The sequence below is a fragment of the Centroberyx gerrardi genome, chromosome 21 (genome assembly GCF_048128805.1).
Source record: "Centroberyx gerrardi isolate f3 chromosome 21, fCenGer3.hap1.cur.20231027, whole genome shotgun sequence".
NCBI classification, from domain to species: Eukaryota; Metazoa; Chordata; class Actinopteri; order Beryciformes; family Berycidae; genus Centroberyx; species Centroberyx gerrardi.
Window position 1 is genome coordinate 10634203 of NC_136017.1, and position 20142 is coordinate 10654344.

General features: G+C 43.8%; 1 protein-coding gene across 1 annotated transcript; it reads right to left on the reverse strand.

Annotated features, from left to right (window-relative positions):
* Positions 1–317: 317 nt before the first annotated feature.
* Positions 318–15819, reverse strand: LOC139914677 (heparan-sulfate 6-O-sulfotransferase 3-B-like). Its single transcript, XM_071903046.1, has 2 exons — positions 15278–15819; positions 318–1074 (listed from the first exon to the last, which is right to left on the reverse strand). The coding sequence occupies exons 1-2, from the start codon at positions 15817–15819 to the stop codon at positions 318–320; spliced, it is 1299 nt and encodes a 432-aa protein (XP_071759147.1).
* Between the last annotated feature and the right edge of the window lie 4323 nt (positions 15820–20142).

The window sequence follows — 20142 nt, forward strand, 5'->3', positions numbered from 1 at the left end:
TCGCAGTGCCAAAAACAATTGACCATAACTAAGAAAAAACATGAACATAAATACAAAACGCTTCTGTTGCCATGACAAATACATCCATCATAAATATTAAGACACCATTCGGCAGTCCGACATAGCGCTATGCGGGCTGAGTCAAAGGCTTGGCAGATTCACAGCAGGAGAACAGCAGAGGCATGAGAGAGGGAGACGGAGGGAGACGGAGGGAGATGAAGGAGGGAGGAGAATAAAGCACAATCAATCAAACGGCAATCAGTCAGTGCATTGGTGCTTTTGGCTCCTGTTCTTGGTTCCTGCGGCTCCTGTTCTGCTCACCACCGCACCACCTGGCTGCTGTAGTCCTCTGTGGTGGCTCTTTCCTCCAGCCCCTTGCCTTCCTCCCCCTCCTCCTCCTCCTCCTCCCCTCCTCCCAGTCTCCACAGCTCGGCCAGATAGGTCCTGTGCATCCGCTGCCTCTGCTGCCTCTCCTGCCGCCTCCTGAGCCGCTCCTCCTGGTGCTGCCGCTGCCGGCTGTACTGGTAGCGCCGCAGGAACAGCTCCTTGGCGTACTCGTACAGCTCCACGTCGAGCGCGTTCAGCCCCTCGATGCGCCACCGCACCTTCTCGCTGATCCCCACGCTGGCGGCGCGCGTGCTGTTGATCTGCGTGAAGGCCTGGATGAAGCGCAGGCCGAACGTCCGCTCGAACAGGTACTGCGTCTTGCGCTGGAACTCCGTCAGGCCGTAGAAGGCCATGTTGCGCAGGTTGGCCTTGGCGCTGGCGAGCAGCACGCGGCCGCGCTCCAGCTCGCTCATGGAGGACATGTTGTAGCAGCCCACCAGGCTGAGGTCGGCCAGCATGCGCACCTGCCGGTTGTTGGCCAGGTTCGAGGGGCAGTTCATGAACTCTGCCAGGGTCACGCCGGTCCAGTCTTCGCCGCTGTAGCAGGCGGGGAGCTCGTCCTGCGTGGGCAGGCGGCCGTCGCACATGTGGAGGGCGGTTTTCCACGTGGCGCCGCGCTGCACGTGTTTCCACTCGCTGAGGTAGCGGGACACGGGGTCGCGCAGCATGGTGATGTAGTAGAAATTCCTGCAGAGGGAGACAAAGAGATACATGAGCTGAGGTGCCTGGCATGCATATTAGATCAAGGTCAATTTGCTTTAAATTCAGTCCCACCCTCCTGTACATCGTTGACATCTGTATGCATTGATTAATTGTTCCCTTTGCTTTAATATGAATTTTATTGATCGCTATATGATATTGTACATCAGACTTCTCATATCCTGCTGAGAAAGGAATATGAGTTGGAGGAAATATCACAAGACTGGAAGCAGATAGATAGATACATGTTGAAAATGTGACAGACTGGGATTTAAATGAAAAACATTCGGTTCCTCGGAGGCTGTGAGAGAATACTGGCATAGAAAGCAATGCAAACAAATGAAGAATGGCCCACTTATCAAAGCATGCACAACATTTAATATCCAGAAGGCATCAATTTATTCTTAACATACCGTTATGCAAAGATCACTGGAAGATTTTTCTCACCAAACTCATTTACTTATGCCTACATCACATTTTTTTTTCTCATCTTCAGCACCTTCCATGTTTCTTCGTGACTGTGATTTTCCTTGAACTGCACTTCAGAAATCACTGTGAACCATCCCCACAAAAACGCACTAAAGAACGCAGCTTTTCGCTCGTATCTTTTGATTGAAGGAGTTTCAACCATTGCTAAGTTTTCTTCTAAAGGAAAAGGACACGGATACAAAAGGGGAAATTGAAAATGTTGGTCTCGCGCTCACAGACCACAGTGGCCTTACTCTCTCAGGAAGAAATGAAAAAGAAAGCGGAAAAAAAAGACCTTAACATTTTATCCCTTTCATTACATAGAGGCATAATTCATTTCCTGGGTCCACTCAATCAATAGCTAAATGAAGAATTCAGCAACATTTTATAGCAACGCTGAGGAAGATTCCTTTTTAAACCTTATTTCATGAATGGTCCGTCTTCAATACACAATATATCCCCAGTCCCCAGGTACTATCTTTTAACTTGTTGATGTTTCTTTCTTGAACTACCTGTAACCCTGTTGGCGTTCTGCAGTCTCCATCTGAGTTTCTCTCCCTACTAGAATCTCCCCAAGGGCTGAATTTGGCCAGGAAGAGCGTGGACCGCTGCGGGGAGCTGGACGGGCTCCCAGAAGTAGATCCCTGGTTTGTGTGTTTCTTTGTATATACACATATATCTGAGCCTCAGTGCCTGTGTAATTTTTGTGTGTGTTGTGTGTGTGTGTGTGGTGTATGAGTGGGTGAGGGACAGTTTGGACTATTTGCGTTGACAAATAAAGGCAGTGCCAAGATACACGCACACACACACACACACACTCATACCTCGAGGCAGTGGAGAAGATTTGGGCCTCATCTATGCCTGGCTGAAGACTGGAAGAAAGTAGGAAGAGCGGAAGCTTTGACCACCGTCTGCCTCAATGTCAGTTGACTGACAGTCACTACAAAATGACTGATCAGCTGCACAGCAAAAAATATCCATCTCACCAAGTCATTTGGGATTGTATTCAGTCTTAACGTCTTATTTTTCTTACAAGTGCACAAAGTAATCTATTACTTTTATCAGCGTTTAGCGACCAAGGAATTGCATCATCGACAAGTCCTGTAATTGGCATAAATAATAAGTCACACTTCCACAATAGAGATGAGTAAAGTATCTAATTAGAGCAGAGATCCAACAGACACGTCTAGCGAATATGTAATATGTCACCACGCAAAACAGTGGAATAATAATACTGCTTAATCATTGGCTTTTTTGGCTTGAGAACAAAATGCCTTGCGACGCCTGTCGCTCGCTCACATCTCTGTCCTCCATCATTGAGCTGTACAAAATGTGAGAAGGTGGGGGAGTCGGGGGCGGGCAGGGAGCTTTTGTTCCAAAACAGAGTCCGGGCCGGAAAGTGAGTTTTGAAAGCCAGGAATCTCAGCAGCTGCTGAAGTAATCGTTGACTCACTGCCTGGTATTGATCAACAACTCTATCAAACCCCCGCAGATACAGTATATTATGGTCATTTTGTGCTATGGAGCAGCTAAAATCTTACTGCCCCTTTACAGCAACTGAAAAATCTGCCAATGGAGCAAGATCATTTCACTTGTTTCTAATGCCATTTAACTTGTTCCCCAAATTTTTTTTAATCAAGTAATGGTATCACAAACAAGGCTGATCACTCCACTAATATGAAGACACTGTCACTTGATTCAAGAAAATTGACAGAGGTTGATTTGAATTCAAAAATCAAAAATGATCTCACTCCCTTGGCAGATTTTTTTTTTCAGTTGCTTTAAGAAAAATTAAACACTCAATTCTAGACTAAATGACTTGTTAAGATGGATATTTCTGGCACTGCAAATGCTTTCATCAAACCTTTGTTGGGTGAAACTGCCAACTGTGCTTAACAATGATTTGTAATTTTGTATTGGTATAGTAAAATACAGTGATCGCCATTGGTCTAGTCTCCTCACTTTGAATCTGCCCTGCTTCACAATGCAGCGAGCCTGTGAAACGTGGGACAACGGCAGTATCTGTACAGCCTGTAATTGTTTGGGACTTTGAGAAATTGAGAGACAAGCTGCGTTGCTGACCTTTGGATGCGAGGAGTGCACAGTGAAACACAACCCTAAAAGGTCAACAATTTAGTAATTATTGTCAGATGACAGACAACAATCGGCTGTGATATCTGGTGAAGTGTGTGCTACGATATGATGGCAGAACACACTCACAGACACGCACTCCACCCACAGATAATGGCCATCCACAGCGGAGGATAAGTGAATTACAAAGCCATCTTTGCCTTGCTGGGCGGACACCATTAGATGGACACACCAAAGCTGCCTTTGTTGTACTTCCTAGGAGACAGCTCGGTCTTTTCCTCCTCCATTGCCTATCATCTATTTGTACAGCTAACCACAAGACAGCCAGATCGATAAATGTCCATGCAACCCAGCCTTTCGGTGTCTGCGCTTTCATCGTGACCTATTGACAAAGAGCAGCAAATGTCAAAGCTCTCCTCTTACTCATGTCAGGGACAGCGGCGGGGTCAGATTAAGAAGGTCAAGAATGATTACTTGTTGGGGGAACGGTTGAGGTTTTGTCATGCAGGAAACGCAGAGCCAGACTTTATAGCAAGTCTCATTTTGAACTAGCATTTCACTATGTTTATTACACTGGAGAATGACTATGGCTTCACCAGTAGGTGGGGCTCTGCAGGGACACTCTGACCCAAATGTCTAAAAAGCGCTTTAAGCAAAAACACATCACTCCAAAAGGGAATTTCTTATGCGCTTTGTAAATTCTCTGATGTGCTTTTAATCTTTTTTCAATTCTCCAGTGTTCGTGTGAAGCCCACTCTGCATATCTAAATGAAAAGCACTGCTGAAATCATCTTCTACGTTTGTCTGATACAGCATGTTGGTTGATGAGGCTTTACTGAGCTAAAACAACAATCTCCGCCATCCATTTCCCTCTAAGCGTCATTTGTCATCTGCGGCGGCTCACTCGTTGCTGATGTTGAAGCTCGCTGGAAACGGGCTAAATGGCTCTCAGGCTTTCAGATATGAACACAGAACAAAGTGGGAACATTTTTGGTGTTCTCCGTCTCTAGTAGGTACCTGATTCACTGGGCAAAAATCCCACACTGTCAGAGAGATTTGAATGAATATAAAACGCAGGAGATAAGAGCCTCTGGCATACAATAGGAGAGTCATTGTCAACTTGTCAACACACAAGTGTGCGTGTGTGTGTGTGTGTGTGTGTGTGTGTGAGCGCGCATGGTTGTGCCTTTGCTTGTGCGTATTCCTAAAGGTAAGGCTAATTCACCTTGTCGCATTTTGCAACCGATCAATCTAACGCCTCATTCATACCCTTCTCGCTGCCTGGTCACCTTTCTCCACATCGCAAACCTGCAAACACACTCCTATTGATCGCCTCCCCCGTCTCTCTCTCTCTCTCTGTCTTTCTCCCCCCCTCTGATTGTCTCTCGCTCACACTCTCTAAATCACTATCAAAAAGCTCTGCAACAGCTAAAGAGGAAACTCGCAGCAAAAGATCAATATCTGCCTTGTTAATTCACTCAATCACTACCATCAAAGACACCATCCGTCTCATGATAAAAGCCTTGATGGAAACCATTTGAGCTACTGAAGAGGCAGTCCTTATTAAAAGTATCTAACAGTCAGCAATGTTATTTTTTCCCCCATTTTTGAAATTCAAACTGCAGTGTGTTGCTTTGAGTTCAACTGACCGTGAAGAACGGTTCACCGCTCCACCTCAACATTACACTATTCCATCAAGCCTCGTCAATGAACTATCGCTTTCAAAGCCGTTTCTATCAGCGTTGTTGGGAGAAGAAGCAGTTTTGAACAAGCAAGGGACTGCACATCGAATTTCACACCAAAGTCAGGGTGTTGATAACTCGCACAGCTTGAGCAAATCCATTTTAAAGGTGTTTTTGTGCCCACAAGGGATCCCTTAACCATTGCTTCCATGGGGGAATTACTCTGCAAAAAAAACCCCAAAACATCATTTTAGGCTTCTCGGCCTCTACCAACATGCTGACAGTCCTACTTCCCCACCCCAAAAACACTTTCAAAACACCCCTTTGGTTGTGATGATGAGGGCTCTGCTAAAAACTTTTGGGGTGTGAGTCAGACTTTATTTCTCACATCTAACAGAAGAGAATCAACTCCCAATCCCTTGGAGGAACGGGAGTATTTTAGGAGGTTTATTTCCTCAGCTCCACTGGGGAGAACACTGCAAAAAATATCCATCTTACCACCAAGTCATTTAATCTAATGCAGATGTTTTTTAAAATATTTTTCTCATAAAAAAGTGAAAAAATCTGTCATTGGTGTGAGATAGTTTCACTTCCAATGCAAATCAGCTTGTTTTCTTTGTTCCGGTTTAGGAGTTTGTTTCACATGTATCTTGTGATTTGTTGTTGGTTTTCTGTAGCCTAAATACACTGTTGATTGGCTTGTTACCTGCATGTAGAAGCCTCATGGCCCATTAATGAGCGCCCCACCTCCCAAGTGTGAGTATTCATTATTTCTGTGAGAGTTTAATAGCATTTGTATCTCTCCCTGATGAAGGTGCGTCGGCTGAAACACGTTGGATTTTTAACTGCTCCAAAAGGACGAGAGGGTGAATGAAGGCTTTTTAATATTTTGTGACAAAGAAGAGTTGCCTTGGTACCTTTCGTCAATATGCAAATCAACATGTTTCAAGAATGTCCTTGAATCAAGTCTGCCTTATTCTGCCTTCTTTTGAGAAACTCTGAGAAAACTTTGAGAAATAATTCCACTTGTTTCCAATGCGGTTTCGCTTGTTTCAGGAATTTTCCAGAAACAAGTGAAACTGCATTGGAAACAAGTGGAATTATCTCATCCCATTAGCAAAATGTTTCACTTGTTTTAAGCAAAATAAGACTTTAAGACTCATTATGAGACAAAATCTCTTGTTAAGATGGACATTTTTTGCAGCGGGAATGTGTTTAAGGAGCCGGTCTACATGCTGCCCTTGAACCAGGAGGGATTTTGTGCTTAACATTGCATTTGACAAAGCAGATAAATGGGGCGATTTAAGCTTAGCCAACTTGACTGTGGGAGGATGGATGGCCGCGGAGGAGCAAGTGTAACAAACGGCAAGTGCTGTAAAACACAGCAGAGGGGCGGGGATACAGCAACGGAGAGGGTGAATAAAAAGGTAAATGAGACTGACAGGCAGACTAGCAATTAGACCGGAGAGGCTTGAGCGCCAGCAGCAGGGGGCCTACAGGTTAAAGGGCATTTTAGCGAGATGATTGGGTGAAGCAGCTCAGTTGTAGAGGGACCAAGGAAGTCTCATCACATCAGCCTCTAGACTAGGAGAGGTCAAGCAGGATCCATTTTCACTCATCTCTCTCCGCCTCTCTTACTAATTTAATCTTTGTCTGCCAATTACAGGCAAAACGATCCCTATCCCCATCTGTGCGCGACATATTAACGGCTTCGCTCTCAAACAGGCATGTGCACGTGGAAATACACACACACACGCACACGCACTCGAAACACAATCCACTCTCCCTCGGCCCGAGCCGCGAACGCCAAGCAGCTGCACGGTCCATCAATAGTGCACTTTCACCGTCCATTACATGACCCAGTTCCAGGGAGAATAGGCAGGTAGCATTACACGATACATCATATAGAGAGAGGGAGAGACAGATTGAGAAGGAGAGAGGAGGAGAGGAGGAGGGGCGGGGGGGGGGGGGGGGGGGGGGTAGAGAGAACGCAAGGGAGAGAGAGAGATGATGAGCAAGGAGACTAGCGCTGCACTGTGATCTTCACTGGTCTCAGATATGAGATGCTATTTTGGGCGATAAAGGAAAAGCCCCAGGGATGCTGGTGTGGAGATGAGGGAAACGAGACTGCTTCCAGAAAGATGTGCTGTCCAGGCCGTATGCAAGCGAGGGTGTGAGGATGTGCTTTTGCTGAGGCTAGGCGGCGGATCGGGGCGGAAAAAAATATAAACTCTCGAGATTATGGGTACAGTTGGTTTTCAGAACGCAGGCACAATAACCGTAGCGTTAAGGACATCCCCGCACACACACACACAACAACCTGCCGTGTACAGCTTAGTAGCTTTAGAGTCTTAGCGCTAACCTTTGCTTGACATCTTAATCTTTGCAGCTTTGTGAAGTGTCAGCCAGTCCTCAAGGTCCATGTAGATATGGCATAGGGAAATGGAAATGGGAGACTTTATTCTGCAAAGGTCACATCTACCCGCACAAACTATTGAGCAATTTCTGAAAGGCAATCCACTTCTTAGCACTATGTGAATATCAGGCTACTTCAAATACTATATGTTTGTCTTTGAAACTCGGTGAGTCATTCACAACTTGCAGCCACCAAAAAAAAGCATCTCCCTTTAAAATTGCATTACAAAAAAAACCAGCTTTAAATTGTACCTCTTGAAGTTGTGCTAGACCACAGAATAAACCTCTCACATGTGTTGCAACCTAGTCAATCACACCCTGAGAAAGAAAACAAGAGAGAAAAAGGACTTTGTTGGGAGTGATGTAGAGTTTTCACAATGACATATCCATCATTTGAAAAAATTGGCAGCTACTCCTGCAGAATGATTGACGGCATAAAATAAAAACTATTTATGGGGCATTTGAAAGGGTAGCAGATAAGACTTTGCTTGACAAATTATTACTTTCTGCAATGTGGGGTTTTTTTTTCTTTACAAAACGGACACACAGTGTTTTGGGAAAGAACTCTTCAGTGCAGTCGACAGGTTTCTGTATAAATCTGGACCTCCGGATTAATCCCCCCCTTCCTCCTCCCCGGATAATAAAACCTGTCTTCGACTGCCCCTAATCCCCCTAAGGAGTGTGGAGATTACCAAGATCCTCTGAATATCTCACATTTCTCACAAGAATACAAGACGTTTCTCAGTGTCCTGAAGGGACTGCACTGGGGGGGGGTTTATTTAAGGGGAAACAATAGGCTTCATTTAGGAAAATGTTCTTCAACTTAATCTTATATTCCACCGCACAATCATTCAATCAAAGAAGAAGACTTTTTAAAAAATGAAATTCCATCTATGGCATTCAAACCCTTCTGAATGATATAAATTAGCTTTATCTTTTGATTTATCAGAGAAAAAAGTCAATGCAGCCCAAAGGCTTTGGTATCAAGATACATTTTTCATAAACCACAAGTTCTCTTTTTGCTTGCCTCCCTCCACAGGGAGGTCAGAGGTCAAGGCAAAACAACGTCTCTGGAGTTGGCAGGCATTCAGCGTCTTCCTTAAAGGCTTTTGAGCGACAGAAGAAGACAAAAAATACTAGCATTTTTATCTTTTCATGAGGTCTTAAAGACGAGATTCATTTTTTATTTCGTTCAGTTCTCGGTCGGGACTGAGTGCCGGGATCATCATCGCTCTACTGTGAGGCCTTTGATGAAGGTTACATTTGCGGTGATCTTTGCACATGAGATTGTGGCACATCTGACCATATGTGAAGACTTTCATGAGGAGATATTTTTAAGCTTGGGTTCGATGTCATCAACAGGCTGGTGCAGATATATGGCACTGACTCGTGAAGTGTGAAGCTCGTACCGCCGGGCGAGAGAACTCAGCATCTGCTATTCACGAACAAACATACCGCCTCTTTCACTTGGCCTGCCCCTCTTCCTCCTTCCTCCTCATCAGGAAAGTGAGAGAGCACCGGCTGCGTTAATATTCAGTGTATAGCATTGTGAATGTTTAAAAGAACCAAAGATTTTTATGTACTACGTCTGTTTTATCAGAAGAGCGTCCCATCCTCCCCAATTCAGACCCTGTAGGTTCGCTCTATTTGCCCAAATGAAATTCTGGTGTCTAGTATGAACACTTCTCCACCCACAGCAAGGGATGAATTGAAACTTAAGAGCGAAGTCTCCTAAACAGCAGTGAGCAGCACTCCGTCCAGAGAAAGCTGGACTCACCAAAGTTTTTCTTTTGTCTCTCTCGTCTCTTTGGTTTCCTTTGGTATAAAGCATCACAGACCGGCCAGGTTGGGAAACAGGAGCGTGCTGTGTGCAGTTCACTGATGTCACATTACAGGATTTTGGGGGTTTTGAAGTTCAAATTTTTTCAAACAGTTACCTCTCACTGCCATTGGGAGCCACCGTTGTGTGAAGTTGCATTAAAATGAAACTAGCCAGCTGTTAAAAATCTGACCAAATCAACAGTTTCACCATTAGATATTAGCAGACAATCAATGTTCTTGTCACATTCTCTTTTGTGTTGAGGTTTTGGTAACTTGGTCTTGAAGAACATGAGATTAATTAGAAGAAATACTGAAGCTTTCTTTTGAGGTTGTCAGCAACTGGGTTAGTGTGCAACAACTTGATGGGTAAGCAGAGACTGACATTACAATCAAAAGCAATGTTGACTGTCAAAGGGCAGCATTAGTCCTAAAGTATTAAAGAAATACCCTCTCCTCCCAACTGGACACATTTCCTCCATAACATACATCCCACTCTGCCATCTCTTCATATGGCCATCGTGAGCTGAGGATTTAAACTGACTTACTGTAACTGGAAGGAAAGATTAATGTCAGAAACTTGCAACCAGATGTTTTTCCCCCTTATGGCCGGCTATAGATCTAAGTAAAACATGGTTTAGCAGGAAGAAATAGAATCACATATCTAAAACATTATGTTTGACATCTCAAATAAAACATGGATCCCTACTAAGGCTATAAACCACTATCTACTATTTTAGCATAATTCCATCCCTACTACTTCAGCATAAGAGGTCTGACTAGTAAATCTTGTCAACTGCCTGCATAATTAATGTGTATTTTTCAAGCTCATAGTGCCCTTATTGTCGTCGGTAATAGGGTGCCATTGCCAAATTAATAGCTTAAACCAGTAGGCTAATTCCCCACTGTGTCCAGAATGAACTGGGCTAATTAGACTCAGACTGATCTCTGCTTTGGCCAGCCTACATTCTTGGCTCTGATCTGAAATAATGAGGTCAGTAATAAGGTTACACTCTCTGACTGCTCAGTGTGAGGCCGGCCGCTGAGGACAAACAGGGCGGCTCGGCAATTGAAGCAGGTTTGACGTCTGGCCTACAGCAATTTACAACCTGCTGTGATGTGAATGCTGTAGCCCCATGCTGTGAGCAAAGCCCTGTAGGAGCCAACTGACCAGTGGCGTGCCCATCAAAAACTACTTTAACTGGCCACATGATACGACTCAGTGAGAGGTCCGCATGTTGGAAGGGACGGGGAGAGAAATTGCAGGAAATAGAGTGGATGGGTGGATGGATGGATGGAAATGAACACAGCATATGCTACTAATCTTACGTTAAGTGAGGAATGAATGAAGGAAAGAAGAAAGGGAGGAAAGAAGGAACGAACAAACAAATGAATGAACAAAAGTGGGACAGAAGTAAATTACAATGCCTACAGAATAGGAAGAATCTATAAGAGGTAAATTGTGACTGCGTGCCGTCTCAATATGGATCTCTCATCAAATGTGAGAGGATTCATTAGGACTGGTTTGCTGGAATGTCCTTTAAACAAGGGCTAGTTTTAGCCAAGTGCTCTGATTAAGTCTGATTAGACAAAGATGCGTTCAAACCGTGCTGCTAATACCCATGAAGCACAGATAGCCATGCTTTAACAAAAACGGAATTGGTTGCTATGCCAACTCTTCTGGTAACCATGGAGCTAATTAGTGATCATTCTCTCGTTCTCCTGGTTTTTTATTCTTATGCATGTACTCTACTTCAAGGAAACTTTTCAGACTCTACACACACCGTCACACCCATGATCACAGCAAAGAAGATAGAATATTACTGCTGAACTGCACCAATGGGGGTGCAGTTCTGGGGAAAAACAAGAAATACCATGCTGTCACAGTCACAGTGTTCATGTCTGACATACTGCAGCCATCTAGTGTAGGCTAGATGTTTTTATATATAGGTAGTGAACAAGAGAGGTGACCTCAAGGTGCCTATGAAGTGACCTAGAGCTTAAAAGCAGACAGATGGTGCTTCTGTATTCAGAACAGACCAGAAGGCCAACATACACAAAATATTAGGAAGCTTATCATGAAGCGCACTGACGAGGTGAATCCAGCTAAAAGCCATTATCCCTTATTGATTTCCCTTATTAAATCTATAGCAATCACAAAGGAGGAGATGTAAATAAAGAGAAGCAGACGAGTTAGAAAAGGCTTTTGAAGCTTCGAGATGTGGATTGGGGGCTACAACTCAATATCAGGAAGATGTTCCTCAGATTTTGTGCATTCAATGTAGATGCTGGAGACGTTTAATTGCATTTAGGAATTTTTTAATAGCACTTCAACTAATTTCACACCCCTCTGAGATCCAAATGTATGTATACATTTCACCAGAGGAGATAGGGGTTCAGCGGATAAAATTAACTTATTTGGGGATGCGACTTTACGTGATGATATATAGGAGATATGTAGGCGTGCCAGAACTTATGCTAGATATCTTGTGAGTCAAGACAATTTAACAAGTGTGAGGTTTGAAGGCTGAGGAAAGACTTTCTCCTCTGCAAACTACATCACACCCCTGGATCTAGCCGTAAGATAAGTGTGGGCGTGATCCGCTCCCGTGATGTTTGATCCCTGACTGTCTGCAGTCCCATCGCTCCATGTGACTTATATAAGAAGAGAGTCATCCTACAATATCCACATGCTATTACTGAGTCGGATTGTTTTTCGCGTACTCTCTGAGACTTGGAGAAATGGGTTTTTTAAGTGCTTTATAGATCAAAATGGGGGATATTGTGAGTTTCATCGGTTTGGTCCTGTGTAGTCGTAATCGATGCTTACCTATAAAGCGATGGGGATTAAATACCGCAAAAACAACTAGAATACACTTTCACCTCTGTTATCCCTATGATGCATACGGCTAAAAAGAGACGGATCAGGACCAAAATACAAACAAATCTACCAAAGCAGAGTTATCTTACAGAGTAGAACAGAATAACAGTAAATACTGTAATATTAAGCAGCGACATCCCTTGATAACACAAATGCAAAAGTACACACACGCACGCACGCGCACGCACACAGTTTCAATCCCCCTGCTGCCATCATCATGCGCATCACAGTGCATCATGGAGGGGCTACATAGCCCGAAGTGACAGCAGAAGAGCCTTTCAGGTCTGATAAAGCTGCAGTATGAATCCTCATGGCAACAGATCATTGAGTGCAGGATAAGCAGTGAATAGACTTTATTTAGCGTTTAATTTAAAATGACAGGAAGGCTATACTTAATTGTTCTTCTATTTCCAGGCCAATCAGTGCTGCTTAGTTCCCCCCAATTTTTTTTTTTTTTTTTGGAAAGTCCGTGGACAGAAAATCAACCAGCCATTATCCTCTCGAAATGAGAGCTTCATGTGACGGATTCATGGCTACTGAATGAGTCATGACTCATGGTGCGTTTGGTTCAAACTTGATACCTCGCTCTAAAATGTATCTAGACGTCCCCTCTGCTATTGTTCCCTGCATCTGACATGACTACCATACTACTGAATTATCACGACACCAAAGTATTAAAAATATATGTCTCACAGAGGACAGTCGATTGTTTTCATAACATTAATATAGAAAAAGATGCGTTACAAAATCCATATTTTGAAGAACATAATGACAAAAGAAGCAAACAAATGTAATGACGAATGAAGATGATGAATGAAAGATGATAAAGAAAAGAGCTTCTTAGCAATCAGTGCCATTAAACTGCTTCTGTATCTGTATTGTATTGTATTTTGGACTGATCAAAGTATCTAGTGTGTATCAGGAGGTTCAGCAAGCATCCGCCCTGCTGAAGTGTCCTTGAGCAACACACTGAACCCCCACCAGCTGCAGGCTGCTGTTCAGTAGCTGAGCTTGACCTCTGACCTCCCCGTGGAGGGGGCAAGCAGAAAGAGTATTTCCCTGCGGGCATCAATGAAGTAACAAGAGCTTTTCAAGATTCCTTGGTGTGGTATTATATTATATATGAGATATTATCCGGTGCTGTGATACTTGATCTGGTATAGTATTGTATGATATCATGATAACCCAACGTAAAGTTGTCAGTGTTTCTGTAAATCCACACCCATAACAGTTAATTTAACACTTATCAGCGATATGAGTGGACAAACAGCTCTCCAATCAACACTTGTCAACTCAAAATAATAGGCCTAGTCACTGAAAAATCAACACTGGAAAATTTGATGTGTAGCGTGGATCAGTCCAATCTCGACAATCAGTCATGAGGCCAAATCGTGGCTGTAATCAGCTTAAAAGTCATGTACACAGCAAATTTCCCAGCGTTAATAAGTGTTGATTTATCCGGTGACAATTATTTGGAGTTGACAAGTGTTGATTGGAGAGTTGTTTGTCCTCCCGTGGAGCTGATATGGCTCGGGGGCGGCTGGTCAAAACTATCTAAGCGTGTTAAATTAACTGATGGCTGGCATACAGGACGGTCCTTTACTGTAAATTCAGGGATTGGAGAAGGCCCTCGCCGCCCTCCTTGACCCTCTTTAACTCTCCGCAGCATATGGAGATTTGCGCTCTGAACCAACTAAAAGGCAAATTGGCTTCAACACGCGAGCGGCACACCTCAGAGGGCCCTGCCCTTCTTAAGTGATTTACTCCCTTAAGCTTAATTGCATTGCTTCTGTAATTACAGGAAATTGAAACAGGCCTTCAGCTGGGGAGAACAGCCGGTCGACTGGCTCTGTTTTCTCAGTGTGATGGAGGCGATTGTCGGGAGCCGTGCTGCGTTGAGAACATATGCCACTTGGTGTACACTTTTACACTACTGCAGCTTTAAAAAGCACTACGGCACTGTGCATTACACTCTAATAAGTGGATACATTTTGAGCAAGGGTGGTCCTGGTGGGAACCGAGCGCCTAAACGTAGCAGTGTCCGCGCCATGACCTACACAGGACTCAAGATAAATAGGTTTTTGTCTTTCACCTGCTGGATTGCCCCTCTTTGTGTCGGAAACATAGTTCAGGATGGCTGCTGTATCATTAAAGCCAGCAGAGATAATATGTGATCAGTGTGTGGTATTGATAAGTTGTTTAGCTGGAGGCGGGTGCATTAGGCTACAGTCTGCATGCTGGTCGTCTCTGCAATGCGCTAAGGATTAAGGGCAAGTGTTGGACCAACGCTTCCCAACAGATTTGAGTGTAAGACTGAGGAAAAGACTTGGAATAAAGGAAGTGCTGGTGGGTGGGTGGGTGAGTGAGTGAACGAATGAGTGAGCGAGTAAACGAGAGTGACTGAGTAAATGAATGAGTGAGCAAGCAAGTGAATGTGTAAGTGAGTGACTGACTGAATGTTGAGTGAGTAAATGAGTGAGTGAGGGAGTGAATGAATGAGTGAGTGAATACTGACTGATTGAAATGATTCAGTATTCACTCACTCTCATGTGAGTGAGTGAGTGACTGAGTGAATGAGTGTGTGAGTGTGTGAGTGAGTGAATGAGTGTGTGAGTGTGTGAGTGAGTGAGTGAGTGAGTGAGTGAGTGAATGAGTGAGTGAGTGAGTGAGTAAATGAATGAGTGAGTGAATATTGACTGATTGAATACTGACCGACTGACTTAATATTGACTGACTGAATACGGAATTAGTGAGCGAGTGACTGACTGACTGACTGACTGACTGACTGACTGACTGACTGACTGCCATTACACTTGACCCACAGCTCACACCTCACCGTTTGCTCTTCTGGACATTCTTCTTGTCCCTTTTGTTCATCACCACCGGCACACAGTTGGTCAGCTCGGTCCAGTCGGCGTGCAGCCCGCAGCTCCAGCCGGTGGAGAACCGGGAGAACAGCCACGACTCGGCTTTCCCCGGCCGGTGACAGGTGCATTTCCTCTGCCCGGGCATGCAGTCGCACGGCTGCTCCAGCTGGATGTTTTTGACCAGGTGCCGTCCAAACGTCGTCCCGCCAGTCTTTTGTATGTGCAGAAACACTATAACATCGTCTCCTTTGATGTTGAAGTCAACGTGCCGGTCGAGGTCCCGCTCCGTGAAGTTGAATTTGGAGGTGATTTTGGAGGGAAGGTCCTCGTCCCCCTCTGGCTCCGTGTACACCAAGTCGTATCCTGATGAATATCGCTGGAATAATCCTTTCTCCTCACTTTTGAAGTAGCAGGTGTTGCTGTCCGCCGGGCAGACGTACTGGTAGCCGATCATTAAGAAGAGCACCGCCGCGATAGGGATGAAGATGAGTCTGTTGAACTTCTCCTCCATGGTGGAAAACGGTTAAATCACGCCGTTGGCACAAACGGTAACGTGGTGTCCGAGTCGTTGTCCTCTTCCCCTCGTCTCATCATGCAGTTTCAGTTTGGGTGTCGCGGTGCTCCTTTGCTAGTTCAAGTGTTAGACTTTAACTCCTGCCGGTAGGTGAGAGTAGCCATACCTGTCACGCAAATAATATGTCCAGGTCTAGTTGTTAAACTTGACAAAACGACGTCCACACTAGAGATTTAGAGACTCGGTTATTTCCTGAAACATTTTCCTCGGGAACAAAATGTGAAACACTGCGCGTATGTCTTGCGATAACACCGTCCCATCCTGCAAACTGGGAGACGTCAGTCCGAAACGACTCATCCCCGCCTGAGGAGCGCTCGCTCGTCTCGGCTGCCCTGCCAACTGACGATCGCTATCTGAGCCAGCAGCACCACTGTCAAGCTAGCGACAATCAACACAGGGACTTCCGGTCCCAACTTTCAAAATAAAACCCGTATTGGCGAACATATGTTGCATTGTTTATTGAGTAATACGAAGTAAGCCTACCATAAAGGATACATTTGAGCAGGAATCTGTAGTAAATGGAAATACAACCCCCCACAATGTGTTCACTGTTATACAGTCGGCTATGCCAGAAAACTCTGAAGGATGTCTACTCCCTTGAAAAAGTTGATTTTATCCCATAGTAGAGGTAGGATTATTCTTATATGGGCTATGGATTGGGAGCTCCAGTACCTTGTATCAATTAAACCAGATAAAGCAACCACTGAAATGCTGTGTGCTTGACATAGCCTATGTTAAGTTGTCAAAATTAACACAGACTCAAACACAAAACATGTAGCTGACAACTTGGAAGGATGTCTGCTATCTTGAAAAAGTATGTTTGGGTTTCCATTTAATGTGCTGGGATCACAAGACACGAAATTAGGCTATATAAAGGAGTTATTGTAATTTTGTCACATTATCCTGACAAAGACCCAGTTTGGTCGAAACGATGTAAAATGAAATTCACTATTGGGAACATTATTGTGTAGTGTGCAGATTAATTTCCTTTGTTCGGATTGACGCTTCCAGCACTGTTTTTTGGAGGACATACTATAGCTTTCTAGCACAATTGAAGTCTAAAGCACCAAGTGTCTTTTACTTTGTAGACAAAATCGCCTAATTTCCAGTCTTAGTCTTATTCTAGCTTGTAAAAGTTTTGTAAAAGTCCATTAGGGCCAGTGCAAGATGCCATAGCCTATAGCCTACAGGGCTGCCAAAAATAGACAAAGAAAGACTCAGGTTGTTCTGCGACCTTGAAAGGGTCAGTATTAACTCATAGCAGCAGGGCCACTCTTCCTAAATACTATAACCAGTGTCAAATCAACTACAACAAGCCGCGCTTTTATTTTGAAGGCGAAAATGCCTAACGTCCGGTTTTGTCCTGGCTGGCTTGACGCCGCATCTGCGCCAGTCATCTGTGATCCGTCCCGACTGCCGAGCCGGTGACGCAACCGCATCTCTAATCACACACACCGGCAGTCTGACTGGCCTGGAGCCACTGCTGACGGAAAATCACTAATTTATTCCTATAATATTCCTGTAGGAACTTACACTGTGTCTGCGGTACTCAATAGTGATTTTTATAGTGGCTTTATCGTACTTAATGGTATTTTTATCACCTTATGGTATTACTATAATATTCCTATCGAGACTTAGTGTGTTTTTGGCACTCAGTATTGAATCCTGATCGCACTATGATATTTTTTCTCTCCTATGGTATCATTATAATATTCCTGTAATATTCATATAGGGACTTATAGTGTGTGTGTGTGTGTGTGTGTGTGTGTGTGTGTGTGTGTGTGTGTGTGTGTGTGCGTGTGTGTGTGCGTGTGTGTTCGTGTGTGTGTGTGGTACTCAACAGTGAGTTTATATTGACCTTGTACTCAATGGAATGGTATCACTATAATACTGCTAGGGAGGTTACTGTGATCTTAATGTTTTTATGGTATCACTATAATATTCTTATAATATTCCTATTGGAACTTACTTAATAGGGAAGTTGTTGTGATCTTATCGTGTGTTTTTATCTCCTATGGTATCACGACAATAGTCCTGTAGGTAGGCGTACTTATAGTTTTTCTGTGATATTTTTATAGTATCCTTCTAAATGTCTATAGTATTACCATAGATATTATGAGCAGGTCGCTTTATTGTGTAAAACTGCTCTTGGTGGTTTTGAAGTTCAGCTAAAAGCAACAGGAAATAGTTAAATCCACAAGCGAGTCTGCGAGTCATTTCAGCACCATGGACAGATTCCAACATGTCAAGCCAATAATTGGCATCGTTTGTGTGCGTGTGTGTGTGTGTGTGTGTGTGTGTGTGTGTGTGTGTGTGTGTGTGTGTGTGTGTGTGTGTGTGTGTTACCACGCCGTCATCATCCCACAAAGGTTTTTCCTGCAGTTTGAACGATTCATGTGATGCAATACTGCACGTGGTCCTCCACCAGGCATTTCCCCCTCAGTAATGCATTTTCTTTAAGCCTTTTACCGATCAAAAGCTTTTGTTATTTTGCCTAAGATGGCCTCCATCAAGGGATTTCACCAGGATGCACTTTAGTATACAGTATGCTATTCAATCCTCTCTCTGCATCGGGTGCACTTTGACCCCCCTTTTGCTCTGACAATGACTTAATCTGTATGGGACTTTAGTCTGTGGTTCAGGTCTCTTTATGTCTTTTTTTTAGAGAGAGAGAGAGAGAGAGAGAGAGAGAGAGAGAGAGAGAGAGAGAGGAAAACAATCTGTTATGGAAAGTGTCAGGACAAGACATAGCCTATTTCATTTTCTAAAGGTCGAACCGCTGGTCACGAGGCCTTTTCTCTCACTGATGATAACATCCCGTGTCAGCGTGGGGAGCAGCGCGCGCTTCACCTGTATTCTAGATGCTGCGTGATATGATGCAGTGCTCCGTTTGCAGAAAGAAACCTTTTCTACAAACGGCACGCTGATTAAAACCTGAGCGGAATCCGTGATGGGAAAAATATGCATTAATGTTTTGTGCAGCGGAGCAGGAGTTGTGTTGTTCTGGCTGTGCAGCTGGGATATTTACGAGGTCCCTGACGCTCACCACACAGGCCTTATGAGAAATAACCCCGCAAAGTGCTGATTCAGCTGGCTGCGGCAATATACAGGGCTCCCAATAATGGAATTGGAGCTTCCAGGAAATTATGATTGGATTGGTTTGGGATTTTTGTTTATCTATGTTTTTTTTTTTTATCTGCTTTTGTTTTCAGCAGACCTGTGATGTGAGGCAGGCTTGATATGGCTGGATATGTGTATCGATTCAGTATTTATTGCAATTGTACCAGTTTTTGCTATCAGTACTGATTTTTAAACTATCAAACAATATTGAGAAGCATTGAGAAAGTTCAATGTTGCACTCTTGGGATCTCAGGTGAACTGAGAGTTTATGGGCATGTCTAGCAAATGAGCGGGCTGGGATGCTATTTAGGAGAGCAAGTGGGAAGTAAAAATGCTGCACAAGAAGAATGGAGGAAAATTAAAACAAAAACACCGTGGGGTGTCAAAAGAGACTTTTTGCTGCTGTCGCACTCATTTTGTAGAGTATGAAAAATTCCCCCAAACTGTTAATAACTCTGCCTCATAACATCAAAAAACATCTGCTTCTTGTCGCTGGATGTTTAGGTTAGATCCGATGAAACTTTAATGATCCCGGCGGGGAGAGAAGAGCAGCAGAGAACAGGATAAGAACAAGACAAATACTGAGAGCTGAAGATGATAAAAATATAGCAATCAAACATATTGGAAATAATGCAGCAACTACACAGAGAAAAACAGATTTATAGGGTTGCAGTTGACATTACCAGGTGTAAAGATGGGAAAACAAATACACTGAAATGTGTCCAAATCTGCAATGTAAGCTATTCACATTATCACATTTACAGATGGGGTGGTATATGAACAGAAATAAGTGTGCAGATGTGTATCGTTAGCTATCACCTTGTACAATTTACAGATGGCGGTGACCAAAAAAAAACAAAACAGTCAGAACATGCAAAATGTGCCGTGTTAGCATTAACAGATGGAAGTAGCAAACAACACCCTTACTGTCTGGATATTACAAAGTCTTGCAGGGTTTTAAGACAACACAGACAGCAACATTTGCATGGGAGTCAGCTGGTAATAATGTGGCACTTGTATTTCCTTAACCCAAGAGAGTCCTGTAGTTTTTATCATTATAATGGAGGGCAAAGATCCAGGGCAAATTACCATAAATCACTAAAAAGATCATATCAGGGAACATTCAAGACACTCTAAGTT

What these genes read in the sequence shown, in the direction of transcription:
- LOC139914677 (XM_071903046.1), bottom strand. Translation starts at nt 15,819, where the DNA reads ATGGAGGAGAAGTTCAACAGACTCATCTTCATCCCTATCGCGGCGGTG. An exon ending in AATGTCCAGAAGAGCAAACG is followed by an intron (nt 1,075 to 15,277) that starts GTGAGGTGTGAG and finishes CTCCCTCTGCAG; the next exon opens with GAATTTCTACTACATCACCA.